The 24448-nt window shown below is 37.0% G+C and overlaps 1 protein-coding gene across 1 annotated transcript; it reads right to left on the bottom strand.

Annotated features, from left to right (window-relative positions):
• Positions 1–1306: 1306 nt before the first annotated feature.
• Positions 1307–23264, bottom strand: LOC103050839 (vesicle-associated membrane protein 2-like). Its single transcript, XM_007443280.3, has 5 exons — positions 23129–23264; positions 7514–7628; positions 4808–4966; positions 3386–3437; positions 1307–1839 (listed from the first exon to the last, which is right to left on the bottom strand). Coding segments are annotated over exons 1-5 (345 nt in total). The 5' UTR covers positions 23131–23264; the 3' UTR covers positions 1307–1822.
• Between the last annotated feature and the right edge of the window lie 1184 nt (positions 23265–24448).

Raw genomic sequence — 24448 nt, 5'->3', positions numbered from 1 at the left:
CCTTGAATTGCACCTGGAAACACACCGATAACCAATGCAGCTCCCATAGTAGTGGTGTTGCATGTGCCACATATCCGGCACCATTTATCACCCATGCAGCTGCATTTTGCACCAGTTGAAGCTTCCAAATGCTCTTCAAGGGCAGTCCCCTGTAGAGCGTGTTGCGGTAATCTAAATATCAACACATGTATACACATTGATCCATTAATTATCATTTTAATAAAATAATCTTAGACAGTGCATATACTTATAAATACAGGGTAAACCTGGCTTCAAACTTGACAGAGGGAGAGTCTTGGCAAAGTATTCTATTGGATCTTATATTGGTGGACTTTTATTTATTTTTATTTATTTATTTATCATATTTATATAGCTGCCCATCTCACACAACATGACTCTATCAATCTTAATTGTCTGGCATCATTCTAGGGAACCTCTAGGGATTATAAAACTGCAACTCTCAGCAACTGATCTAGTGTGGACAATAATGAGGGATGCTGGGAGTTGTAGTTCAGCAAGATCTTGGAGGCTATTTTGGAAAAATTAAATTCTGGGTTGCAAACTTAGCTGTCTAGCACTGAGTGCCAGAAAAACTGAATATGGGAGCAGGACGGTGTCAGTGGTGAGTTCTGACTAGACACTGGAGCTTCAGCAGCTATTCAGGACTACTACATGCTGACTGCAGGTCTAAAGGAAGATGTGGACAAGGGTGAACCAATTCAAGTCTTTGCTTGCATATAAATACTGTGAGTCGCCTTAGGAACCCAGTCATGAACTCTCAATCTACTTCAAAGGTTAACAATAATTTCTGCCCTGGATTTCACTGTGTAGGTTTATTTCCCAAACCACCCTGTATCTTAGAATATTGCCAGGTCTTCTGAGACTTCAGTGATTTTGCCCTAAAAATCTTACAAGATTTGAGAAATGTGTGAGTTTTTAAATTATTTTATTATTGTTTGTATTTAACTTGGGGAATTGGGAGGGTACAAGGTTTTTTTTTTTTAATTTAATTATGCTTGACTCACGTTACATTGTTTTTTTGAAGGATAGATTGCTTCTAATGATGGTTTGTCACATCCTTTTTAATAAGATTGAAATCTAAAAGAAAAACCCAAGCCCTAGATGTTGTTATGAATCTGTTTTCTACTGCTGTTTTTCATTTCTATTTTTAGATGCCAGTTTTAATATTTTTAGAATATTCAGTTATAAACCATCATTGGATGAATCAATATGAAAGGTAGCATACATATTCTATGAAAAATGTCAATAAATTATGTCTGAAACAGGCACTCTGATAACATGATCTGCTTTTAATGCATACCGTACTCCACTTTTATAAAGATCAGCTCTTATGAATCTGAGGTGGGTTTTGTGGTCTAAATGGCACCTAATTTTGCAAACAGCTTTTCCATCATTTAATCTCTTTTCAGTCAGAGCCCATTTACAACATCCCTTTTATTTTTACACTGGTGACTTTTTTTTGTTCATTTAATTCAAATGAAATAGCTTTCAAGAATGAGAGTTTTTTAAAGATCAGCATTTTCATGTTTTAAGACATAGCAAGAGATCAATGAGTGAAACTAGACGGCAGTATTTTAACTGGCACACTTTTTTCTAGGAACAGCACATACCAAATAAACAAAAAAACAACAACCACCCCCCTTGATCAAAACAAAACCTGAAAAGAGAACCCCAAAGAAACAATCCTTACACATTGTTGCAGGCAACCAGCCCCAAAACTAAAAATTAAAATGTCAATTTCATTTGTGGAATTATCAGAAAAGATGAGTGTAGTCACACCAAGCCATTTGACCTTAATATTTCAGGTGCAGAAATAAACTGGAAGAAAAAAGAATGAAAATATTGTTAACATCCCATATGCCTGCCAGCTGGAGAAATGAGATTTGTCTGATAAGCATACAGACACATGCACAACATGGCATTTAGTACCAATGGATAACACAGAGAGATAAAATAGAAAATATTTCCATTCTCTAGCTTTAAAGGATAAGGAAACAAATGTCTTAAAACTGGGAAACTACCTTATTCCATAATCATCCCAAACAATTTTACTAAAAACTGGCAGCCATGACTCACCTCAACTTCACGATTCATGCCCCAAACATGGTGCTTGATTTTCATCTATAGAAATAATATACTCAGCAAATTCTACTTCTAGAGTAAATCCTGGAGATTTAAATCCCAACCACTCCTTTAAAGACTAAATAAATGAATAAACTTCAGAGAATCAATGTAAACCTTTTCTTTCTTTCTAAGACTAGTTTGGACATGAATGATGACTAAATGATGTACTTTGAACTGGAGTGAGGTAACAATTTTGGCTCTTTTTAAATAAAGAAATTGTGTTTAGTCTCTCCACTGATTCTGTATTATTAATATTCAACAAAGTGAGAAACTTGCTCCAAAAGCTGTCATGTCTTCACATTAAATGAATTTACTATAGCTTTCACAGTGCAAATAAAAAGAAAATCAGTCATTAAAAGATGTTCATAGGAAATCTGGTTAATTAATCCATCTCTGCTAAAATGCTGACGGTATGGACATGAAAGAAAGTCACACTGAGTACAACACAGTGCCATTTACTTCTAATGGGAGGATTGCCCTCTCAGTGTAAAGAGTGCTCAGCATAGCTGATCAGTAAGTTCAGCTGCAAGGCCATATTCTGTGCCAACCCCTTTTCATAACAAGAGACATCAACAGACACATTTAATACATTATATGAAAGATGTCCTTGCTGGCCAGTGAAACCTCCTCTGATGATGAAATCTTAACACCCTTTAGCTATCCAGTGCAGTATTCATGCTATAATCATCATAATGGGTCTCACTTTTATAGCATTGGGCTGTTGTAACTTCTGATTGTGCTGTGACTGGGATCAGAAGGACTTTGTTGGTGGCTCTAAGAAAACCAAGATTAGAGCACTCTATGCAAGTGTTTATCACCTTGCTAATCATGAAGATTTTCCCTTTAAAGCAGGACTTCTTCAAAAGTGGTTTGCCATTGCCTTCCTCTGGGATTAAAAAACCCTAAAACTACAGTCTATAGCCCTTGTATCCCTTGGAGAAATCTTATCTGGCTGTTCACCAGCCCTGAGTCCTCTTATCTTCCCAGCCCAAACCAGTCAGCCAAGTGCTGCCATCTGCAGAGATACCTTCCACTCAGCAAAATAAGCAGTTACAGAATGGTGCTTTTAAAATCTAGTTGTTTTCTAACTGTGATATAGAATTTTGTATTTCTCTTTATGGAAATGGGGATAATGCCAAGAGAATTTGTAAATGCTGTGATCAATCATTTATTCAGAACAGTTGGCTAATCATTATAAAATGAAATGAAGTCAGTCAAAATGAACATTCCTGCTACTCACTTATAATTATGATAAGAATGACTGCACATACTACACCCAGCATAATCATCATCTAGAAAGAGAAAAGAAAACAAAATAATTAACCTCAAGCTTGCTATTAAAAGAGAAGTTTGCTTTTATTCAAATGGAGATACCCCAGCCTTTCCAGGTTACGGATGTGTCCCATTTATTATGACTGTACAATGCTCTAAAGGGATGATTTGATCTTTAAAAAAGTTTTGATTGAATCAGCCCTTTGGGTTGAGTTTTTAAGCTGAAACTTCAAATGAGTTCAAGGTGTCAAATTGTATTATGTGCCTCCAAATTACTTTGGAGAGATTCAAAGTAATTCAACGATTCATTGAAGGAGGAGAGTTGTGAAAAAATACAAAACCAATTGCTGGCATAGCAGTAAAAGAAAAATAGTAGGAAAATAAGACTGGATTAACAATGAAAAATAATTACTCCCCTCATAAAATTCAATGAGTGAGGTAGGATGGATGGATAATAGCAGCCTAATCTGCAATGGCTAGGACTGAACAATGCAAAGGAGTGCTAAACTCTTAAAAGTCCTTTTGTATAGCTCCAAAAAAGACAATGAGGCTGTACTTCAGTTCAGTGGGAAGTGGAGCACCTTATTTTCTGTATCACGGTACCATGTTGCTTTGTTGACTGGAATCAGAGCGCTGCAACCCTGCTTCACACAGCCCTAGGTAGTGTTGCTGTCAGGCAGGGTTTTACAGTAGAAAGAATGTGTATAGTGAGAAACAATAATGTTAGAGAATTATGTTTGTAGAAAGAATCCTGGAAGCTGGTCCTTGTGTGAAAGAAAAAAAAAAAGATAATCTTTGTTCTGAAAATAAGGTAGGTAAAGGTAAGGTAAGCCTAAACTATCTACAGTAGTTTACCTAGAGATTAGAGGCAGCCTGATGCATCCTTCAATACCGAAGAGAGAAAAAATATTAGGAAAAGAAAACCCGGGCCTGGAAGTGATGGGAATATCAGTCTAATCAACAGGAGGCATATTACATGCAGACATGCAAAGTAAATCTTGCTAAACAAGGAAAGGAGGTAAAAATGCGAGTTTCTCTGCTAACCTTTCCAACATCTATTGCCCCTAGTGGCCAATAAGCTTATAGGGCAAAAAGTTGGTGCATGGTGTTGAATCTTCCAACAGGTAGAATCCTTTATTTTGTAGGAAATGAACAACCTGTTTTATGTGGAAGGTGTAATTACAACATTTTGAATTAGGATAATCTGTTCTTCTCTATTAATACTGTATTATAGCCTCAACTTGTACATTTTTATCAAACTCCAGAATCCCTGATTAGGGATATACAAAATTTTCATTTTAATTGACTAACACAGTGAACTTAGGCTGATATTTTGCCCTTAATTCTCTTGAAATAAAATTATACTGTATCATATGGTAGTCAAGTATACCTTACAGTTTTTCCACCAATATTTCCTCTTCAGCTTAGCTGCACTGGTTTCAAATTGTGAGGCTCCTGCTTGCAAAGCATCTGCTCGGTTATCAAGTTCTGAAAGCTTCTGGTCTCTCTCTAGTACTTTGTCTACATTGACCCGCATGATGTCCACCACCTGAAATTAGCACAGCTTTTAGTAAATCTACTTATAAAGTATTGGAGTAGCATCCATTTTTCAATATCTGATAAAGGAAGGATAATTCTAAGATAAAGCACAATCTACTTACTGAAAAATTATACAAGACAGTTTTATTTGAAAATTCAATCAAAAGTTGCCATAGGTTTATAGTGGGCAAACAGTTGAGTTATCAAGTCTACCAATATCTTTTTTAACATTCCCTCTGGACACAAACATTAATGTATGCAGAAAGAAGGGGGCTATGTCTAATTTGTGCAGTGTCCAAAAGGCTAAGAACTAATCCTAGTCAGTATGTGATTGGGAAGGTCTCAAGAACCAGGAGTTCAAGGAGCAGGGACTTCAGAGGCAGGGTAGGATGACACATTCCCATTACTCTTCTGTTAATTTACCATAAACAAGGGAGGGAAACACCAGTATTGAACTACTGAAAGAGAGGAAATTGTTGCACAAGTTTACAGCACTCTTTTTATTAAATTAAGAACATTTCATGAATGGAAAAAAAAGAAAAGATTAAGGTCAAACAACTAGCTTTTGAAGGGAGACAGGGAAGTATATGGAAACTGGAACTTATAATCAGGGCATTTTCACATGTAATTTTGATCAGTAAGTGAAATAATCAGAGTAAGAGTTTTTATTTAAATCCTGAGTAGATGGAAAGGTCAAATTGAAACCAAGAAATTATTTTCTAAATGGAAGTAAAATGTGCTCAGACTGTAAATGCTTCTAAAAAATGACATCTTCCCATAACAATTTTTCCTCTGAAGAAAAACTTACTATTCTATTGTAATAACCAGCGAAATGAATACTCAGATTTTCATAGTAAAGCACTGCTCTCAGTTAGTAGAAGGGAGATGATGTAATATTGCTGTTTTGAAATCAGACAATAACAAAACTTGCTGATAAGAATTCAAGGGAATAGAAATATTGCCTTGTGAGAAATAGCAGACTACTTGATTTGAGCTGATGTTACTCTAAGGATTACATTGAATATTTGCAGGCACCTACAAATATTTGCCTCCTAAACAGCCTAAGCAAATCCAATTTTTCCATGTTTAAATTCATAGCCACTTCCCTTCCTATCTCTATTTAGCATTATTTTTCCTGTGTCCTTAACTACATAATACAGCTGTGCAAAACCAAATGAAAGGGTATTTTGAAAATGGCTTTGCATGGGTGTACTAAATTCTGGACAATTGACAATCACTAGCCAATACGATTTTTGAGTCACACAGCAAATCACATTTAGCTATATTCATTATAACATTTCTTAATGGGCAAAATAAGCCTTATTTGGATAGACTGTTTTTGCTGAAGGTGCTTACAAAAAACTAATACAATTTCTCTATGCAATGTGTATGAACACATGCTGAACTAGATTCTATGGTGAGTGTTTAGTGCCACCTAAGGGACTAGTTTAGTACCATCAGACTGAGACTACTATGAGTTTAACCCCCAATCTATTTCTGTATTCGTGCATTGTGCAAAACCATGATTTGTTAACTATGATTATTGAATTACTGCAATTAATTGAGCTGACATAATATAGTAAGCCATAAACCATGGTTTATTAGCCACAATGGCTTGATTTATCACAACACATTAATTAATCCAAGTAATATACAATTATTTTGCACTTTTTTTCAAGTTCCAAATACCTTCTCAAGGTAAGTATTTGTTTCAAGGACACTGTATGCCCCAAAATCACTTAGAATATTTTGCAAAAAATCCAGTCCAGAAAAAGATTCTTTGTATTTCTATGACTTCTGATTGATCTTGGAGCTTGTGATAAGCAGAGACAGGATATTGCTATGTTCCCATTTCTTGATGGTGTCAACGAGTCAGCTGTTTAGAGCATTTTCCTGTACCATAAAGAATTGCATCTAAAGAAATCCATAGATATATTTGTACTTTGAGTACTAACTTCAGTAATTTCTTCTTTTAATTGCATAGATAATATTTACCAAGTTGAACTCCTTGATCCTTAATGAATTAGTGTTATTTCATTGGTGCTCTTACTTTCTAGGACTATTAGCTTTGCATACATGTTGAGTATTTTGCTACAGATTCATTCTCCAATTATCTTTAAGTTCCAGAATGCCATATGTAAAATGAGTATGCTTAACAATTATTACTTGACCATAAGCTGTGGCTTGATTCACTTCCATGTTTTATCAACTCCATGTTATTGATTCCACACAGGGTCTGGTGTTCGTTTGTTTGTTTTAAACTCACTACAGTCTGTAATGTATGTAATACTGTCTGCTATTGAGAGGAGCTCAACACAGAAAGGAAATAAAGAACCCAGTGAACAGTGACTGAATGTTCTTATCCATTTATCCATCACTTGAGGAAATCTGAAAAATGACATCCTCATATAACAGCAATGCCTAACTTGTCATTTGCATACTCACCCCAGGTTACTGGCTGTGCACCCTGGGGAATAAGCAATTCCAGATTTAAAAATGGAATCATGATATCAGCCATAATCACAAAATCTACAAAGGTGTCTTGGGCAAAGCTCACCTCATTCACTTGAGCCTGGGCTTGCTGCAGTCTCCGATTGCTGGTCACATTGCTCTGAGGAGGAGCTCCTGGACTGGAAGCAGCACTGACACCTTGGGAAGGAATAGGAGCTGACCTAAAGTAGAAATCAGCCCATATTACACCCTTATCAGAAATGTCTTTAGTTTTTGCTCTAGCTTCTTTAATGGTTCCCAGCTTTGAGACCCATCTTGTTTAGTAATGTCACATCCTTCTCTTAGGTTTATGTCCATTTCTTTCTCCTGCCTTGCTTTCAACTCTGTGTGAGAGATGTCCTGCTGCAAAGCTGCGGGGGAAAAAATGTATGGGGAGGAGGCAGCCGGGAGGCTGGTACACCGGCAGCAAGCCCACCTCGTCCCTAAGCCCCACTTCACAATCAGGGTCTCATATCTGGTTGTCTATGGAGTAATGCTCCTGGAAGCCACCAGAGTTTCTTAGATGGCCATCGCCACATCCCTGCCCCTGCTCTGGGGTCACAATTGGTGCTACACCTTCAATTCAGATTCCCCAAAAGGAGACACACACCTCCGATGCCCAACAAGATTTCGGAAATGCATACCAGGCTGGCCCCCTCATCAATGATTTAATCATGGATCAGGTAGGCATTATTACAGATGGCTTTGCATTAAGTAGCAGCAGGCAGAGCACAAGGCCACTGAAACTCTGATGACCAGGCCCAGGGGCTGAACACAGGGGGCTGGAACATGGCATTGGTACTAGGGACTGAGGCTGCCTTCCCCAACAGCAGCCTGCCCCCCTATCTCCCATCACATCTCCCGACAGCCATCTCCCAAGTCTCGTTTCCATAGTGCAGGCAAAGATGATGGCCAAAATGGCCACTGTCCCACAGCAGCTGCAGGACACAGATGAGTTCCTTTGCAGGACCACCAACCTGCTCCCTTTTGCGCTGTCATCCAATTCACGGTCCCCTTCATTCAGTTTTTTGTTTTTGTTTTATTGACAGCTGCCCTGGCAATGACCACTTTCCAGAATTTTTATTTATTCAAGCTCCTAATGCAGCTTTGACCTGAGCCCTAATGCTGTGGAGGAGGATGGATTATGTCTTATCCATATCAAATGGCCCCCTACATCACAAAGAAATGATCACAAATATTTTAAACCAGCACAACAGATATGTGCTGCAATTGTTACTTGCTCCAGGGAATCAGCCATAAATCATTACTCTAAGCCATTGTTTCTCAACCTCGGCAACTTTAAGATGTGTGGATTTCAACTCCCAGCATTCCCCAGCCAACACGAAGTACACACATCTTAAAGTTGCTGAGGTTGAGAAATACTGCTCTAAACTAATACAGATGCTTCAACCTGTTCTTATAACAAAGTACAGTGGTACCTCTAGTTACGAACTTAATCCGTTCCGTGATTCTGGTTGCAACTCGAGTTGGTCTCAAGTCGGGGTAAATTTCCCATAAGGTTCAATGTAAATCCGGTTAATCTGTTCCGCCCTCCGAATTTGGTCACACCACAAGGCAAATTTCCCCATAAGGTTCAATGTATATACGGCTTAACAGTTCTGAAACATATGCATTTTATTTTTAAACCTCAAAAACCTTCCAAACACCACAAAAACCTTCCAAACGCCACAAAACACACCACAAGCCTCACCGAACGTCTCCTTGCTACCGCGATCTCGCCCACAGGAAGCGTGGCAGCAGGGAAAATGGCCGCGGATCCGGTTCGTAAGTAGAGGCAAGTTCGTAAGTAGAGGTAAATTTTTGGGGCTGGAGCTGGTCGTATCTCGAAAAATTCGTAAGTAGGGGCATTCGTAAGTAGAGGTACCACTGTACCAAAAACAGAGACTATACCTTTTGCTCACAGAGAGCTTTGATTAGTTTATGTAATAAATACTGGAAAGTCCCCTTGATGTATCCCATTCATAGTCTATTACAACAGAAAAACTTAAGGATAAGCAATTACTTGATAATAAAAAGAAGGGAAGCAACTGGAGTTTCCTCCCAGCAGCTGATAACAGCAGCCCAGGTACGGAATTTCTCTCACTTCTGGTGCCTTATAGCTGCCCCACAGGTCAATCACTTGTCTCGCCCACCTTTAGTATCCTGCTGGTGCTTGGGAGGCCCACTTCCACTTTCTATAGCAGGGTTTCTCAACCTTGGCAGCCTTAAGCTGTGTGGACTTCAACTCCCAGAATTCCCCAGCCAACATAGCTGGCTGGGGTATTCTGGGAGTTGAAGTCCACACAGCTTAAGGCTGCCAAGGTTGAGAAACACTGTTCTGTAGGCACAAGAGGAATCCAACACCAAACAAACTGAATTAGATGATGATCCCTCACTGGCCACCAATAACATGCACAGAAGTTAAAGACTTGATCAGTCAACTTCTCTGCCCTAAGTCATATCATAATAGTCCCAAAGTACTGGGGAACAGCAATAATAGTCCCCACTTATAAAAAAGGGATCTACCAACCAATCATCATCCTATCTGTTTATTCAGTAAACTTCATGCTAAACTTCTAAATGCAAAATTATTAGACTGATTAGAATCTGAGCAAATTCTGACAAAACAGCAGGCTGGTTTTAGAGCTGACCATGAAAAGTATATGGCCAAAGCAGGATCCATCCTGTGTGCTCCCTTCCTTGACTTGGTCTGCTTTTGATTCAATATCCAGAGTCAAATTGTGGGAGAAATTCATTCCCTCTACAATAGACTGGCATCTACTATTGCTGCTATGTAAACTACATGAGAACTCTTGCCTAAAAAGTTGGTTTATCCTACAACACCATCTTACTAAAGCACTGGGAGTGAGGCAGGGTTGCATATTAGCTCCGTCATTGTATAACTACTATATGAACTCCCTGGCCGCCCATCAAAACAACCTCAATTTCTTTCCTCCAAAGCTAGCTCAGAGGTATATGCCAATGCTCTTGTAGGCTGATGATGCATTCTCTTATCTCAGACTCCAATTGGCTTAAAACACACTTTAAGATCTTTTGCTATCTACTGTAAGGATGAAAAGCTAGTGATAAATTATAAAAAGAGAAAAATACAGTCCTTGTTTAGCCACTACAATAGGGATCTACAACTTGGTTGTTGTGCAGCGATCACTATGAGAAACCATGACTGTGCTTATGATCTTACTTCAGTTTTCCTTTGCTTTATAGACCTGCAAAGGTCATAAATGCGAGGATTGGCTGTAAAGTTACTTTTTCATCACCATCATAACCACGGACGGTTGCTAAATGAGTCAGTCACTAAATGAGAACTACCTGTAATAGTCTTGGCTAAGCACCCTAGAGCCCATGTATGGCAATTAAATGGCCACAAAATCAAACAAGTAAAGATATTTAAATAGCTTGGAATCATTTTCCAGACCTCAGGTGGGAGACCTGCTCATTCAGACTATGTAACTCAGAATGCCCAGAAATCAGCTTTGGTAATTGGAAGCTTTAAAGCTATTTACTGCTAAAGCATATTCTCAACTTTTTGGTCCTTATGACTATTCCAAGGTAGACCTGGATCTTCTCATCCAAATCAAGCACTTGAACTGCTACTGTTTTTCCTATGGCCCTCTATAGAGATCTTTCAAGTTTTGCTACCCTTGATCCTTCAGAAATTGGAGAAATTGAAAGTCTCAGAAAAGCTATTCAGCACTTTCCCCCACTCTAAAGCTGAATCAGAAACACCTGAGACACATAATGAGAAGTAGGCTGTGTTCACACAACACACCTGGATGCTGGATTAAGCCATTATCTGGATTCACATAATACACTGAACCATCAACTAATCAATTGAGCTGGATTGACAAGGAAGCAAACAAACAAAAAACGAAGCTAAAAAATAATCAGAATAGTAGCAACTAGACCTTTAACTGCCCTAGTTAGGTCTGTTGTGTGAATAACTTGTTCTGCCAATATTGCTAATTATTTTAATGATTAATTTTAATGTTTTTTAAAATCTTAAAGATTAATTTTATTGTCATGCCTTATATTCTTTATTGTTTTATTTTCCTGAGCCTTTCTTCAGAATAAAACAGAAAGTAGGGTATACATTCAGAAATAAATAAATAAAAATTATCTAAAATGTTTAGGATTGTTGGTAGTGAAAAGTAAAGTTTAATATAAATATTTTAAACAACCAGGCTAAATAAAGGATATAGACAATAGTCTATCAAAACTTATGCAAGCTTCATCTAACAGTAGTCCTACTAGACAAGACTTGAAAGAAAATAAAACCCTCAACACTATTTAGCAACTCCTTTATGAAAACCATGTTTGCATATTGCAATCATTTATAGAAGAATGAATATAAATTCTGCATGCAGTATTTTACATGTGACCACATGATCTCATTTAAATAGGATCAGTTTCTCACTTCCATTTATGTGCAAACGCCTGTCATTTTACAGCTATATAGAGTCAAACTGCTACACATGCCAACTCTATTTCACATGAGAATTTAAGATTGTGCCCAGCATCTCTGCACCAAATTTATTCATTGATCTGTTGTTTCACCCCTCCCTTTTAGTGCAACAATTCAGAGCTTAAGTACCTTGGCCAAGTGTTACTAAGAATTTCAAAAGTGTATATTATGAATGAGAGGAAATTAATGTTGGTTTGAGACCTAATGGAAGCACAGAACAAGTTGTTTTCCTTCACAAATTTGGGCTTATAAAAACATCTGTTTGGGTGGCTATGACAGATGTACTCTGTGCCACTGGCTGGATGGAAGCTAACAAGTCATCCTCACGCCCTCGCGTCTGGCACTTCCAAATAAGTCCTCACTTCCACTGGTCTGTGACGCACTGCATTCTTGTTAAAAGATCTCTTGTCAATTCCTCTTGCAAAGGACATAAGGAATTATCAAGAGCTCTCGAAAAAATCCTTATCCTTTTAAACTGGGGATTGGGAGTGAGAGGTTGGAAGGAAAAAAAAAAAAGCTTTATCTCACAGTTCTAGGATGTCCCCTACAATGAGATCAAGTAGTTTATTATCACTAAAACACCTTTACTTTCTTCACCTGAATTATGGTGAAAACATTGCAATGGCCAACGTATAAATCTCTGTGGAGTCCTTGGAGTTCTCTGAGCTTGGCTGTTTTCTTGCAAATGTTTTGTTACTCGGCTAGGTAATATCTTCAGTGCTAGAATGGAATGGGGTTTGCTCTCTGTTTATATACAGTGGTATGCTCTGCCAGTGTTGGTGGGAGTGTGGATTTTGTTTTATTCCCCCCTTCCCCCCCCCCATAGTTCCTTGATTAGGGTATTGTTTACTGCTGATTGTATGTCTGGTGATAATCTTGGTGTTAATCTCTGCTTATCTGGGTGATGATTGCTGGTGAGGAGATGTTCTGGTGTTTTGTTTTCCTTTCTATTGTCTCTTTTGAATAGCATGTAGATGTTATTTATCTCTATGTGCCTGTTGATGGCTGCCTTGTGTGAATACCAAGCTTATAAATTTCCCCTGTATCTAATAATACGGTCCTGAAACCTGCGTTTAAATTTCTCAAAAGGTTCTCTTCTGCTATAAAAGGAGATGTCTTCTTTTCTGTCTTATTCTCAGGAAGCTTGACAATTTCTTTTAAATTTCTCTTGATGGTGTTTTTGAACCTACTCTTTTTCTTTGATGGGTTGCCCATCAACCTGAAGCAATCCTGATCACCCATTCTTCCCAATCTTAAAAGCCCAGCAGGAAAAGTTCCATTACAATGTCTTTTCCCTTGTGATTGAAAAGAAGCATGGGGAAGCCCAGGAGACTGCAGACCACTGGAAAACGGATTGCCAATGATAGTCAGGACATTCTCTCACAGCTCTTGACCAGTTATAACTTAAATAAATATGGAAACACTCCACTCCACCCAGGAGAACTTCCTCTGGATCTGTTTTATTCTTTGAAAGAAAGTTTGAAAACAAATTCTGTTTCATCAAACTGAATGGGAACTGGGATAAATGTTTGACATTGCACTATGTAGTACATAGGGATATAACCATTCGTTGAGTAATTTCTACTCCCCGTTTCTTCTCCATCTGCACTGGACAAAACATTTTTCTGCCCTTATTCCAACCATTGACATTCAGTTTGCTGGGGAACAAACTGCCCTCCTCCTCTTCTTTCTAAAACAGAGGCATTCTCCTACAGTATATGGCGATGGAGATCTTGCATTTGTGAGATGGCTAAGGGGATGTCCTGTTGCCCTGCCCATTCTACAATTACCTTTCCAGCATGTTGCCACCACTCTGGCATCTCATGCTTTAATTAAATCTCAAGGGAAGATATAGCCCTATGGTTTTTTGTTTCAGATTTTAAAAAATGGGCAGGCAGAGAGGCTGCAGACTGATGGACCACTGTCTTAACGGGAGGGGGACAACTTCAACAACGTTCTTTTCTTTCTTGTTACATTAAACTCTTGGTCTTGCAGTAGATTCTTGTCCTAGGAATGTTTTAAATCTCCAAAGACAAAAGGGAATTTGGCAGTTTCCTACACTGGAAGCTTTAATTATCCTGCAACATGAGATTTGCTTTTAAAGCTGCACAAGAAGGAAATCTAGACCAAGATCTCTGTCCTCAAGCAAGAATGCCAGAATTTTCTTGATACCATACTAAAGGGCTGAATATATACTAGGTACTCAAAATGTTTATATTTTTTTGAGATCTTCCAGATCCTGCTATGGAAACTATGAGCTCAGAAAAGGAACATTTTCTTGGAAATTGTGAGGGTATACTGCTTCAATGAATGTGTACAACTTTGCCAGAGGATTTATTGTTCCAATACATGCTTTCAATACATTATTGATTGTGAATACCTTCTAGGTTATACAAAAGATATTAGCTGGCTGGAAGTGTTGTAACATAGATTATTCAGCCTGTAACTACACTGGTAGTATTTAATGCTGTTGCACAAGAAATAGAAAAATCAACTTATCAGAGGCCATAAATACAAGCTGAAGTGACAATGAGTGTGTACATTTCATACCTAATATAAAGGATACTTGTATTTCCCTTTGCTGGATGGTCTGTACACAAATATCAGTACTAAAGCAATGAAAAAATATTATGTTGCCATCAGCATACTAATTGCATTATATGCTATCCATGACACATGAACTATAAATACATTTTAGCCTTTGATCTATATTCCCAAATGTCACTTTTAAATTGCATTAATACAATATCTCATTTGTATGTAATTAATAGGTGACTGACATGCTATTGCTGTGATTTCACTTTAAAAAATCTAGGAAGATGTGTACTCCAGAGTAAGTACACATCTTCCTAGCTGCCCACTCTAGTAAATTTAATGAAATAAATGCTTAAATATTTAAATAAATACTTAAGTGCAAGAGAAGGTTTGACAGGACTATCAGCCATGCTGGTATTTTCACCTAAGTGTGTGTGTATACACACACACATACATACACACACACAGACACACATATACATATACACATACATACACACAAACAAACACACAGTCACACATGCTCCTTCACAGGGTTTGAGTAAAAGCTTCCGCTGTTTGAAATAAAATGATGCACAGATTGGATGAAGTAGAAACAATTGCAGTGGAAAATCCTTATGTCACAAAAATCATGAAACAGATGTTTCTGACGTTTAGAGAGTCACATATGCATTGCAGCAAAAAAGCAGCATTTTATAAGGAAAACATGTTACATTTGATGATAGGATTAAAAGTACCATAATTAATTTTAATTTAGTGATATAGTTAGAATTAAATGTTCCCAAATTCTATCAAAACTTTTTGTCTACAGAGATTCTGATAGCAGTTTGAAAATAATATAGCATCGAGTTTGGCAAATGGATAGTCCATTCTACATTACTTGGAAAATGTGTTATCAAACCTTTACATCTGGATATGGGACAGTTGGCTGAGGGCACATATTGCACTAAACCATACTTTGACTTGTTTTGTTTCAGTTTAAAAGGATGGATGAATTCAGCCATTGCTATTTGTAAATGATGGTTTGTAGCTCAGCATTATGTCTGAGCTGGGCCATGATGACATGTTTAAGACATAGTTAATACTTTTGCATGCATTAACTATGATTTGGCTGATCAGAGTACATACATGAATACATCTGATTATTACAGTGCACGTATATATATATATCAAAAGAAAGAATTAACTTGAAATAATATCCTTGCACATTTCCTAGTGGATGACTTATACACCATTTTTATGCACAAAAATCCAGTTATAACTTATATCTTATTCCTAGCATGAAGGCTTAGAAAAATGCATTAGAATGATGAACCCTAAAATCCAGTGCCAACCTGGGAAATGCTATTGGCATCATACTTTCACACTTTTTAAATACTAAGCAACACCAAGTAAATAAGGGACTGTGGGGAGTGGCAGACACAGAAGGATTAAACAGGAAAGAAAATGTACATTCAAAGAACATAGAAAGCTGCTTCAGATGAATGAAATCATTATTCATCTAGTTCACACTGTCAACATTAAAGGCAGCAAGTTTCCAGGGTTTCAGGCAAAAAGGCTTTTCAATTCCACCTGGAGATCTTGAGCTTTGAATCTGGGGGTCCTAAGCATGTAATATATGTTTCTTTTGCTGTTATGACCATTTACTCAGAAGTTATTAATTAGTACCGGAAATGATCGTGACTAAATTCTATGGGTGCATCAGGGAGGTGATAACAGAATGCATGTCTATTGAACATCCAATATGCTGTGCATCAGAGTTAGGTATGATATATTCCAGCCAGATTTTATTCCTAATCAAACCAACACATTAAACCAACAATTAAAATATGATTTGGTGGGGCGTGGGAGTGGAACACATAGCAAAACATGGTGTTCACACATATTCCAGTAAAATATAATGTTGATCACATAGTCTGCATAAAGGTTTAATATATTGTGTGAATCCAGCGTACTAAAGTTTATTCACTAACCATGATTAAACAAATGATAACTTAGTGCAATGTGTGAACAAAGAGAAAGAATATTATATTAGTCCTGACCACTTTGGAAGGAATTCAGTAAATATAAGACAAAATTACTTCCTGTATAAAAACCTCATAATGATCAGTGGAGAAGCATAAAAGTGCCAACAGAATTTGTACAGTGAAATCTGTAACACTATATACACTATCGATTAAAAATACAGTCTTGTAAAGCAAAGGTGTGGATATAAGCAGTGAATATATTCACGCCAAGGACTTGTCAGCCACACATTTTGTATGGCAAGAAAAAAGTGTAAACTTATGATAAACCACTAGCTTTTCTTAAAAAAAATTATTCACACAATTAACCCTTGGATGGCCAATAACCTTAAGAAAAACAAAGGGAAATACAAATCAAACCAAATACTGCTGACCACTTTTAATAATTGTATTCCATAAATTCATTACATACACAGTTTTAATAGAGAAAGCTGAGGAAGGATGCATGCAAATCTACATGGCAAATTTCATTTGTACATCTCTTTTCCCAGATCAAACGGCACATTTATACTCCAACCAAATGATTCTTTTAAAATTAATGTATTGCTTGCTTCAAGCATTTTTCACGTATTGTTTTTCTCCAGCACTTTTGGTGGATTCATCCCAAATAAACAGATTCAGTTGATTGGATAAATATGTCATTTTTCTCATGACTGCATTTACAGTTTTTAAATTTACACCACTGGGAATGATAAGGAAAGGTAGCAGCTGGTATTGGCATTTTATAAAAATAAAACATTGTCTAACTGTATAAAATGAACAATAGATTGCTGCGGCCCTTCATATGTTTGCTTTCCGCCAGAGATGTCTGCAGGATATGGTCAAAAGCATCAAGATCAGTAGCCGTGAAGGTCTGATCAAAGCTCAGCCATTCGACCTTTCTGATCATACCATACAGCAGTGTTGTCCAAACTTGGCCACTTTAAGATGAGTGGCTGGCTGGGGAATTCTGGGAGTTGAAGTCCACTCATCTTAAAGTGGCCAAGTTTGGACAACACTGCCATACAGACATTCTGCTGCAGCCCAGGATTTCTTATTACTGACCATGCAGACTGAAGTTGCTGGGAAGTGCAAATCAGAAACATCTCAAGACTATAAACTTACCAACTATCCTCCTTCAATGTGTATGTAAAAAATAAAGTGGGCCTCCTGGGTGGTCTAGGCCCATCATCTCTTGCAAATTAGTTAATAAACATTCAGGAACACAAGATGACAATGAATGATTCATTATTTATTGCATGTGGATCAAAAGGATTCTTTTCTGTGAAGAAACTATAGGAGATGGCTTTGATGCTGCTATGATCAGGCCAAGTGCAGAAGTTGGGAACCTATGGAACCTATATCACCAAATAGAACAACAGTGGAAAACAATGTAAGTCCTGCACCTGGCAGGTGACAGAAAGGTCGGATGCCAGTAATGGAAGTTTGCATCCAATTAGTGACTCATTCCCTGGAAAGCACTCATAGCACAGATTCTGTATCTGATTACAGACCATGATGCTACCAGGTGAGACAGGGAATGATGTGGCCCAGTGAATCTAGCTCACCTATTTTAGATGCCTACACAGCAGAGACATTACTTATACAGTCCTTTGATGTTAACATTTCCAGCAGGTTTTGGCTTACAAAAGTCCCAAAAGGTTCTGTTTATTTCTTTCCTTGACTTTAAAAAAATGTGTAAATATGCTCTACAATAATCCAGGCATTTGGTGCTGGAGGATTTGCTGTTTGGCACATAACATCCCAATATATAATATACAATAATATTCAGCCAAATACTGGGAAGAATCAGCATTCTTAATTCCAAAACTTTGGAGATATAGAAAGAACTGAGGAGAAAATCTGTCAAAGGGGAACCCCCAAACAGCCTATGAAGGCCTAAGCATGCTCAATGGCCATGGAATGCAAACTGATTATTGGAGTGGAAGAAGAGATAGATAGATAGATAGATAGATAGATAGATAGATAGATAGATAGATAGATAGATAGATAGATAGATACCAGGTGGGTTGAGAAGAAGTGGAATATCACAGAGGAAGGTATATGTAGTTGGAACAATAAATAGAAATGCTCAGCAATGCAATGTTTTATTTTTGGTCCCATTTTTATTCATATTAAAGATCCACCACATTAATAAAATAGTGCTCAATTCTTTAACAAGAAATACAGGTAGTCTTTTTTTAGCGATTGCCTCATACAGTGACTGTTTGCAGTTACGATGGTGATTAAAAAGTAACTTTGCAACCAATGCCCACATTTACAACCTTCTGTAAAGCAAAGGAAAGCTGAAGTAAGATCATAAGTACAGTCTCAGTTTCACTTAGCGACCACTTCACTTAATGATTCATTCACTAAACAAGGACTAACTGTACACAGAGAAAGCAATTGGAGACTGTAATGGTTTATAATGAGCAGAACTTTGAAACAAATCCTTTGTTTTTAAATGCCTGTTAATGTTGATTTTATAAACACTCAAACATATGTATGTATACATTTATCTATCTGTGGTAAATTTTCTGAATCTGAACAATTACAGTGGTAAAACTTTCATGTCTTTGATTTTGTTTTATATTCACAAAATTCACCATTGTTAAAGGTTTGACTACACACACCTTATACCCACAATGTAACTTTGGTTCCATGTTCTTTTAACAAATGTTCTTCCTCTTTTTGCTCCTATTACTTATCCCAACCTCCTTTTTCTCTAATAACTGCTGATAAGTAAAATATACTTAGTTACAAATAAATAAATAAGATGGTAGGTGCTTATCTTGGCCAGTGAGGGCAACTATTACCCTTCACACACACACATCTAAGAATGCCTCTGGGAACAAGCACAACACAGAGAACATCCATCCACCTGAGATGCATCCTGTCCCAGGGGTATGTTGTTCAGAAACAATGGAAAAGCTTTTGTTCGATTGTTTGTCTGTTATTGTTGGAGACAAGGAAAAACCTCAGCTATTTTGTACTGAAAATCAACCTCATAATACCTAAATGTTTTGATCTACATATTAATTCACTCTTCTGTGGCATAACATCTCTTAAAATTGGTTCAGACACTCCCCAGTTCTATTAGAAACACTTCTGGGTTGAATTTCAAGCAGAGAACTCCAAAATATTGTGAGGCTTAGTGATTTCCTATGGACTTGAAGAATCAGGATAGGAAATGTATTGATGATTTTGAACTTTGGTGTTAGAGAAGACTCCAAAGAATACTGTGGACAGCCAAGAAAACAAATAAATCATTGAACAAATCAACTCAAAGTGCTCACTCAAGGCACAAATGACCAAGCTCAATTTTTTCTACTTTGGACATTGGGTGAAGACTTAGCTCTCTGGAGAAGGCTCTAATGGTGGGAAAGGTGAAAGGAAAGACAAGAAGAGAATGACCAGCAGCAAGGCAATGAGTGCACCATTGGTAGACCTGAAAGATCAGATTATGGAGATTATCAAGGAGAAAAATCTATCTATGTGGTTGCTAAGAGTCGACAATGACTTGATAGCAGATAATCAATCAATCGTGATTTCCTGAAGTGCCATTTTGGTTTTCACATCAAGATCATCTGCACTAGAGTAGTAGACTAGCTGGAGTAGAATAATGAGTGCTGGATCACAGGTTGAGAACCACTTAAAATAGTAGAACATGTTAAAGAAACACTATTTTAGTAGTAGTAGTAGTAATAACAATGAATGCAAGAAATCATCAGGATATTTGGTTAGGAAGGGTGCCATTAGCAATATAGGCTGTTTCATAAACCCTGAACTGGGTACAGACATTTGAAGCTACAGAGGATCAATAGGATATTTTTATACTGAATAAATATGGTTATACTGGAATGCAGACAAAACAAGATAAATCTAACTGAAATACTAGTCTTATTAGTACAGTTTATGTAATTCTACAGCAGGAAATGGGTGCCTTAATCACCACAGAACAGCTCACACAAACAAAAGTATTTGACGTCATCCTGTCTTCTTACATACACACAGCTAGGCAACAACATCAATAGCAGGAACTGCAGAACAAGTTCATAAATGCTGGAAAGGTACAGGGGATTACATTAAACCCAGCAGAATCTGGAAAAGGCAGATGCACAGTTAAACCACTTTGCTCAGAGATTCAGAGATGAAACCAATTTAAATAGACTTCCAAGCCTCGTTATTCAGAATGCTACTGTGAGGGAAGAAATATGCTAACTGATATTTGTGTTTGGCTTCTCGGATCATTGGGATGAGTCTTCCAGTCACATGACATTAAATGCTTGTCTTGGCTACCTGAAAACCATAATAATGAACATACGTAACACATATTGAGAAAATACCAAATACATTGTATGAAGCATGCTGAGCTACCCAATGCATATTTACAATGAAAGAAATTATGCTGCACCATTTTTTAATGCTTTGCATTAAGGTGAAACAATCATTGAACATGCCTTTTTTTCACTGGCATAGACTTAAGAGGGGTAAAACAATTGGCTCTTAAGATTTAAATATAAATATTTACTCTCTGCTGCTACTTTTAGCTCCTGAGTGCTGGGAACTAGCTTGTGCAAACATATGCACAAAAGCAATTAACTTTGTGAAATATGAACCTGTGATAGTTAAATTGGTACCCAAATGTGAGGTTTCCTTGTATAGGCTGTCAGTCCTCTGCCAAGTAATTGATTTGTCAGTTATTTTCCAAACACAATAAAAGATTTTAGATTAATCTTTGAAGACCTGACTACCTAAGAGACCACCTATTTTGTACGAACCTGTCCAGACCCTAAGATTAGAAAAAAAGTTGTCATAATGATGTCTGCAATTTCACAGGCCAATTTGTCAGACAAGCTGGCAAGACATTTTCCTGTATTATTCCCAGTTGTGCTTGGTCTATATTATCTGCACCTTTATGAGAAGCCTCAAGAACTTCTTCAGTCATGACTTTTAAATTGCATTGATTACTTTAAGTGTGATTAACCAATATTTTTAAACCATACATTATTATGTATTGGTATTTTTCTCCCTGTTAGCAGCTTTGACTATTCTAGGCATAACTAGATGGGATATAAATGGAAATAATACATACATTTGTTAAATACCTGTTAAAATACATTTAACAACTGTTATTGTACAGTAAAAGTGCTCTACTTTATCTTTTCAAACATTTCAACAACTACTAAAAAAGACTATTTTGTTCAACAATTAATGTATCTCATGTAAAAGTATCTATCTATCTATCTATCTATCTATCTATCTATCTATCACAGGCATAACTAATTAAAATCTAATCAACTCAAGAGGTGGGAGCAGCCTAGAGTATTAGGAAATTTTCTGATTCACATTTGGTGACTTTCAGATTATTTAGGCAAAATGTTAGAAACATAACATTATGACTTACAACAGGGTTCAGAATTCTAAGACCTACATTCCCAGAATATTAATTTGTGGCCTACTCTGAACTTGAATTTTTTTTTTTGATGGACACCCATTAATCTAGACAAAATTAATAGGCAAAGTAAATACAAAATGTCTGAGCTCTTCTGTAATTTTTCCTACTCCCTGGAGAGAAATCAGAAGCCTGGAGTTATATCACTAAATGCTCAGATCAAAAGAATGTTGAGATCAGATCAATAAAGATCTGCCTTTCTACATATTTGAACTGTAAAATGCTAGGTGAAACTTTCATTGAAGAATAAATATAACAGCTAATTAAACAAATAATAAAATAAACCAAGAAAATGTTCACTATTAATCAGAACAGGACTCTATCTACTTTCTAATCTGAAGGCTAGCAGATATCTCCAGTAGTAACGCCAGTTACAGTCCTTTATTGAAAAGGCTAAGGATGGATTAAAATGCTATGGATGGAAAGTATGTATTTTATCACTGAATTCTGGCTTTCTTCACTGGGGAGGGTTCTGTGGATTCCAGATAGCTGCATACAAAATGTCCTCTGATTGATTTATTTGCTTCCTTTAAATTCACAAGAGGCAGGTAAGGAATGGTTTTACACATCATGGGGTGCTAATCTGATCCAGTGCTGAAAATGAAGCCAGCAGAGGACCATTTTGCAAGACATCAAACTGTGATCTCTATAGGACTTATACTATATTACTCAGAATCTGATGTTAAAGATTTTGAGTGCCCACAGGGGAAGTCTATAATGAGCTTGCTTATTTATTGATGGACTTTCCAACAGATACCTGTTTATCATTTTCCTCTCTTTCAAATGGAGGTTATCTGTTCCACAGCAACCCTCCTGTCATTATTTGTTAGTCCATTTATGGGGTGGGGGGACCTGACTATACAGGAGCCAGAATAGCAACTTTTCATCACAGTCATGGACTTTCTGGGCATTATGCATATTTTTATAAATAAAATCCATTATAAGGAGGAAATGTATAATATATGCAGCAAAAAGTCTTAAAGGATGGAATAGTCTTGAGAGGAAATCCCAAATCACTGGAGCCTTGCAGTCCTCTACTAGAATGAGGAACACGCCCATATATAAGCAGAGTATTCTGAGTTTTTCAGCACCATACGTGCTGGATAGCGCCCGAGCGCCACTTCGACAACACCCGCTCTCTCGAGCCCTCATCATGGACCGTCCGTTCTGAGTCTTCCTTCCCCGATTTAATCAAGAGTTACTTACATTGTTTGTTGCTTGATGATTTAGTCTTGGTTTTCTGTCTCAGTCGTTAGCAAAGATGGCTTTCTAACCGTGCTTCTGAGGCAAACAACCTCTTAATATTGTAGACACTGTTGCTGTGGAGGAGACATCAGCTACTGAGCATGCCCGCACCTCATCTCTCCCTCTCCCACCCGCGAAGAAGTGTCAAAGCAAAGCTTTCTAGCAGTTGCAGTCCCGGGAAAAGCTTTCAAGGAAGGCTTGGTGTTCTCTGTTCTGTTCTTCTTCAGACGGCAAAGGGGGAAAAAATTACTCTGCTGTGTTTGAGAAGAGATCTAGTTACCTAAGTGCAACATTCTGTGTTCTGACTCATTTTATGACAGTTTTTTTTTTTTTGTGCCAAAGTCTTCATTAACCTTATGTAATTTCTCCCACACTTTATTTATCCTTCATAAGATTTTTTTTCTTATTACAGCTGCCACATGGAAATAATAGCTGTCATCACAAGGTGTGAGATCCTAGTGTAAACAAAAGCACAAAATGCATAATACAAATGGTTCTGGCCTGTAAAATTTCATATTTACTTGTTGGTATTCCCCCCTTCCTCCTTAAAGCCCCTTTACACTGAAGATAGATGCAAGAGAGAGATTTTAGATAAAGTTCTCATATATATGATCTCATATATGAAAAGTTTATATATATATATATATATATATATATATATATATATATATATAAAATTTTCATTGAAGATTTTTATATAGATAAAAGATAAATGTGAAAATATATAAAGAAAAGTTAGAAAAAAGTGCAAAAGACAATAGTTAGAAAAAGAAAATTAAAAAAGCAACTTCTGGTCATCTTTGCAGCAGCTGCAAACATATTATCCCTCCTCCTCCTTTAAAATTACATTACAAAGATACCTTCTGTCCCATATTCAATCCTTTTTTTCAATCAGCAAATCCAGAAATCACCATTTCACTTTTCCTTTTTCAGCAAAATGTCCATAAAAGGTTTCCAGACTTTTATAAAAGTACTTACTGTTTTATCCTTGACCTTAGGTAAACTTTTCCTCTGACACATTACTATGTGTTGGGAAATTCTTCCTTTCTTTTCCTTTCCTTTCCCTTCCCTTCCCTTCCATCCATCAAAATATATGATTTTCACTAGTAATCTGAAAGCATAGAATCCTAATTTTATATCTCTTTATTTAAAGTATTGGCTTGAAATAAATTTGGATGCCCTTTTTCCATGCCACTTCAATATTGTTAGTTATGTAAGTGTATATAGTAAGATGAAAAACAGTAAGCTTGTATGTATTCTGCACTCAAAATTTGAAAAAGG

The sequence above is a fragment of the Python bivittatus genome, unplaced genomic scaffold (assembly GCF_059951505.1).
Source record: "Python bivittatus isolate LINGU-HERP-01145 unplaced genomic scaffold, Pbiv_v1 ctg000980_np1212, whole genome shotgun sequence".
NCBI lineage: Eukaryota > Metazoa > Chordata > Lepidosauria > Squamata > Pythonidae > Python > Python bivittatus.
Note: the sequence above shows the minus strand (reverse complement) of the source record. Positions and strands in the feature narration are given on the sequence as shown.

What these genes read in the sequence shown, in the direction of transcription:
- LOC103050839 (XM_007443280.3), bottom strand. An exon ending in CCCAGGCTCAAGTGAATGAG is followed by an intron (nt 4,967 to 7,513) that starts GTGAGCTTTGCC and finishes TGCTAATTTCAG; the next exon opens with GTGGTGGACATCATGCGGGT. An exon ending in ATTGGTGGAAAAACTGTAAG is followed by an intron (nt 3,438 to 4,807) that starts GTATACTTGACT and finishes TTCTCTTTCTAG; the next exon opens with ATGATGATTATGCTGGGTGT.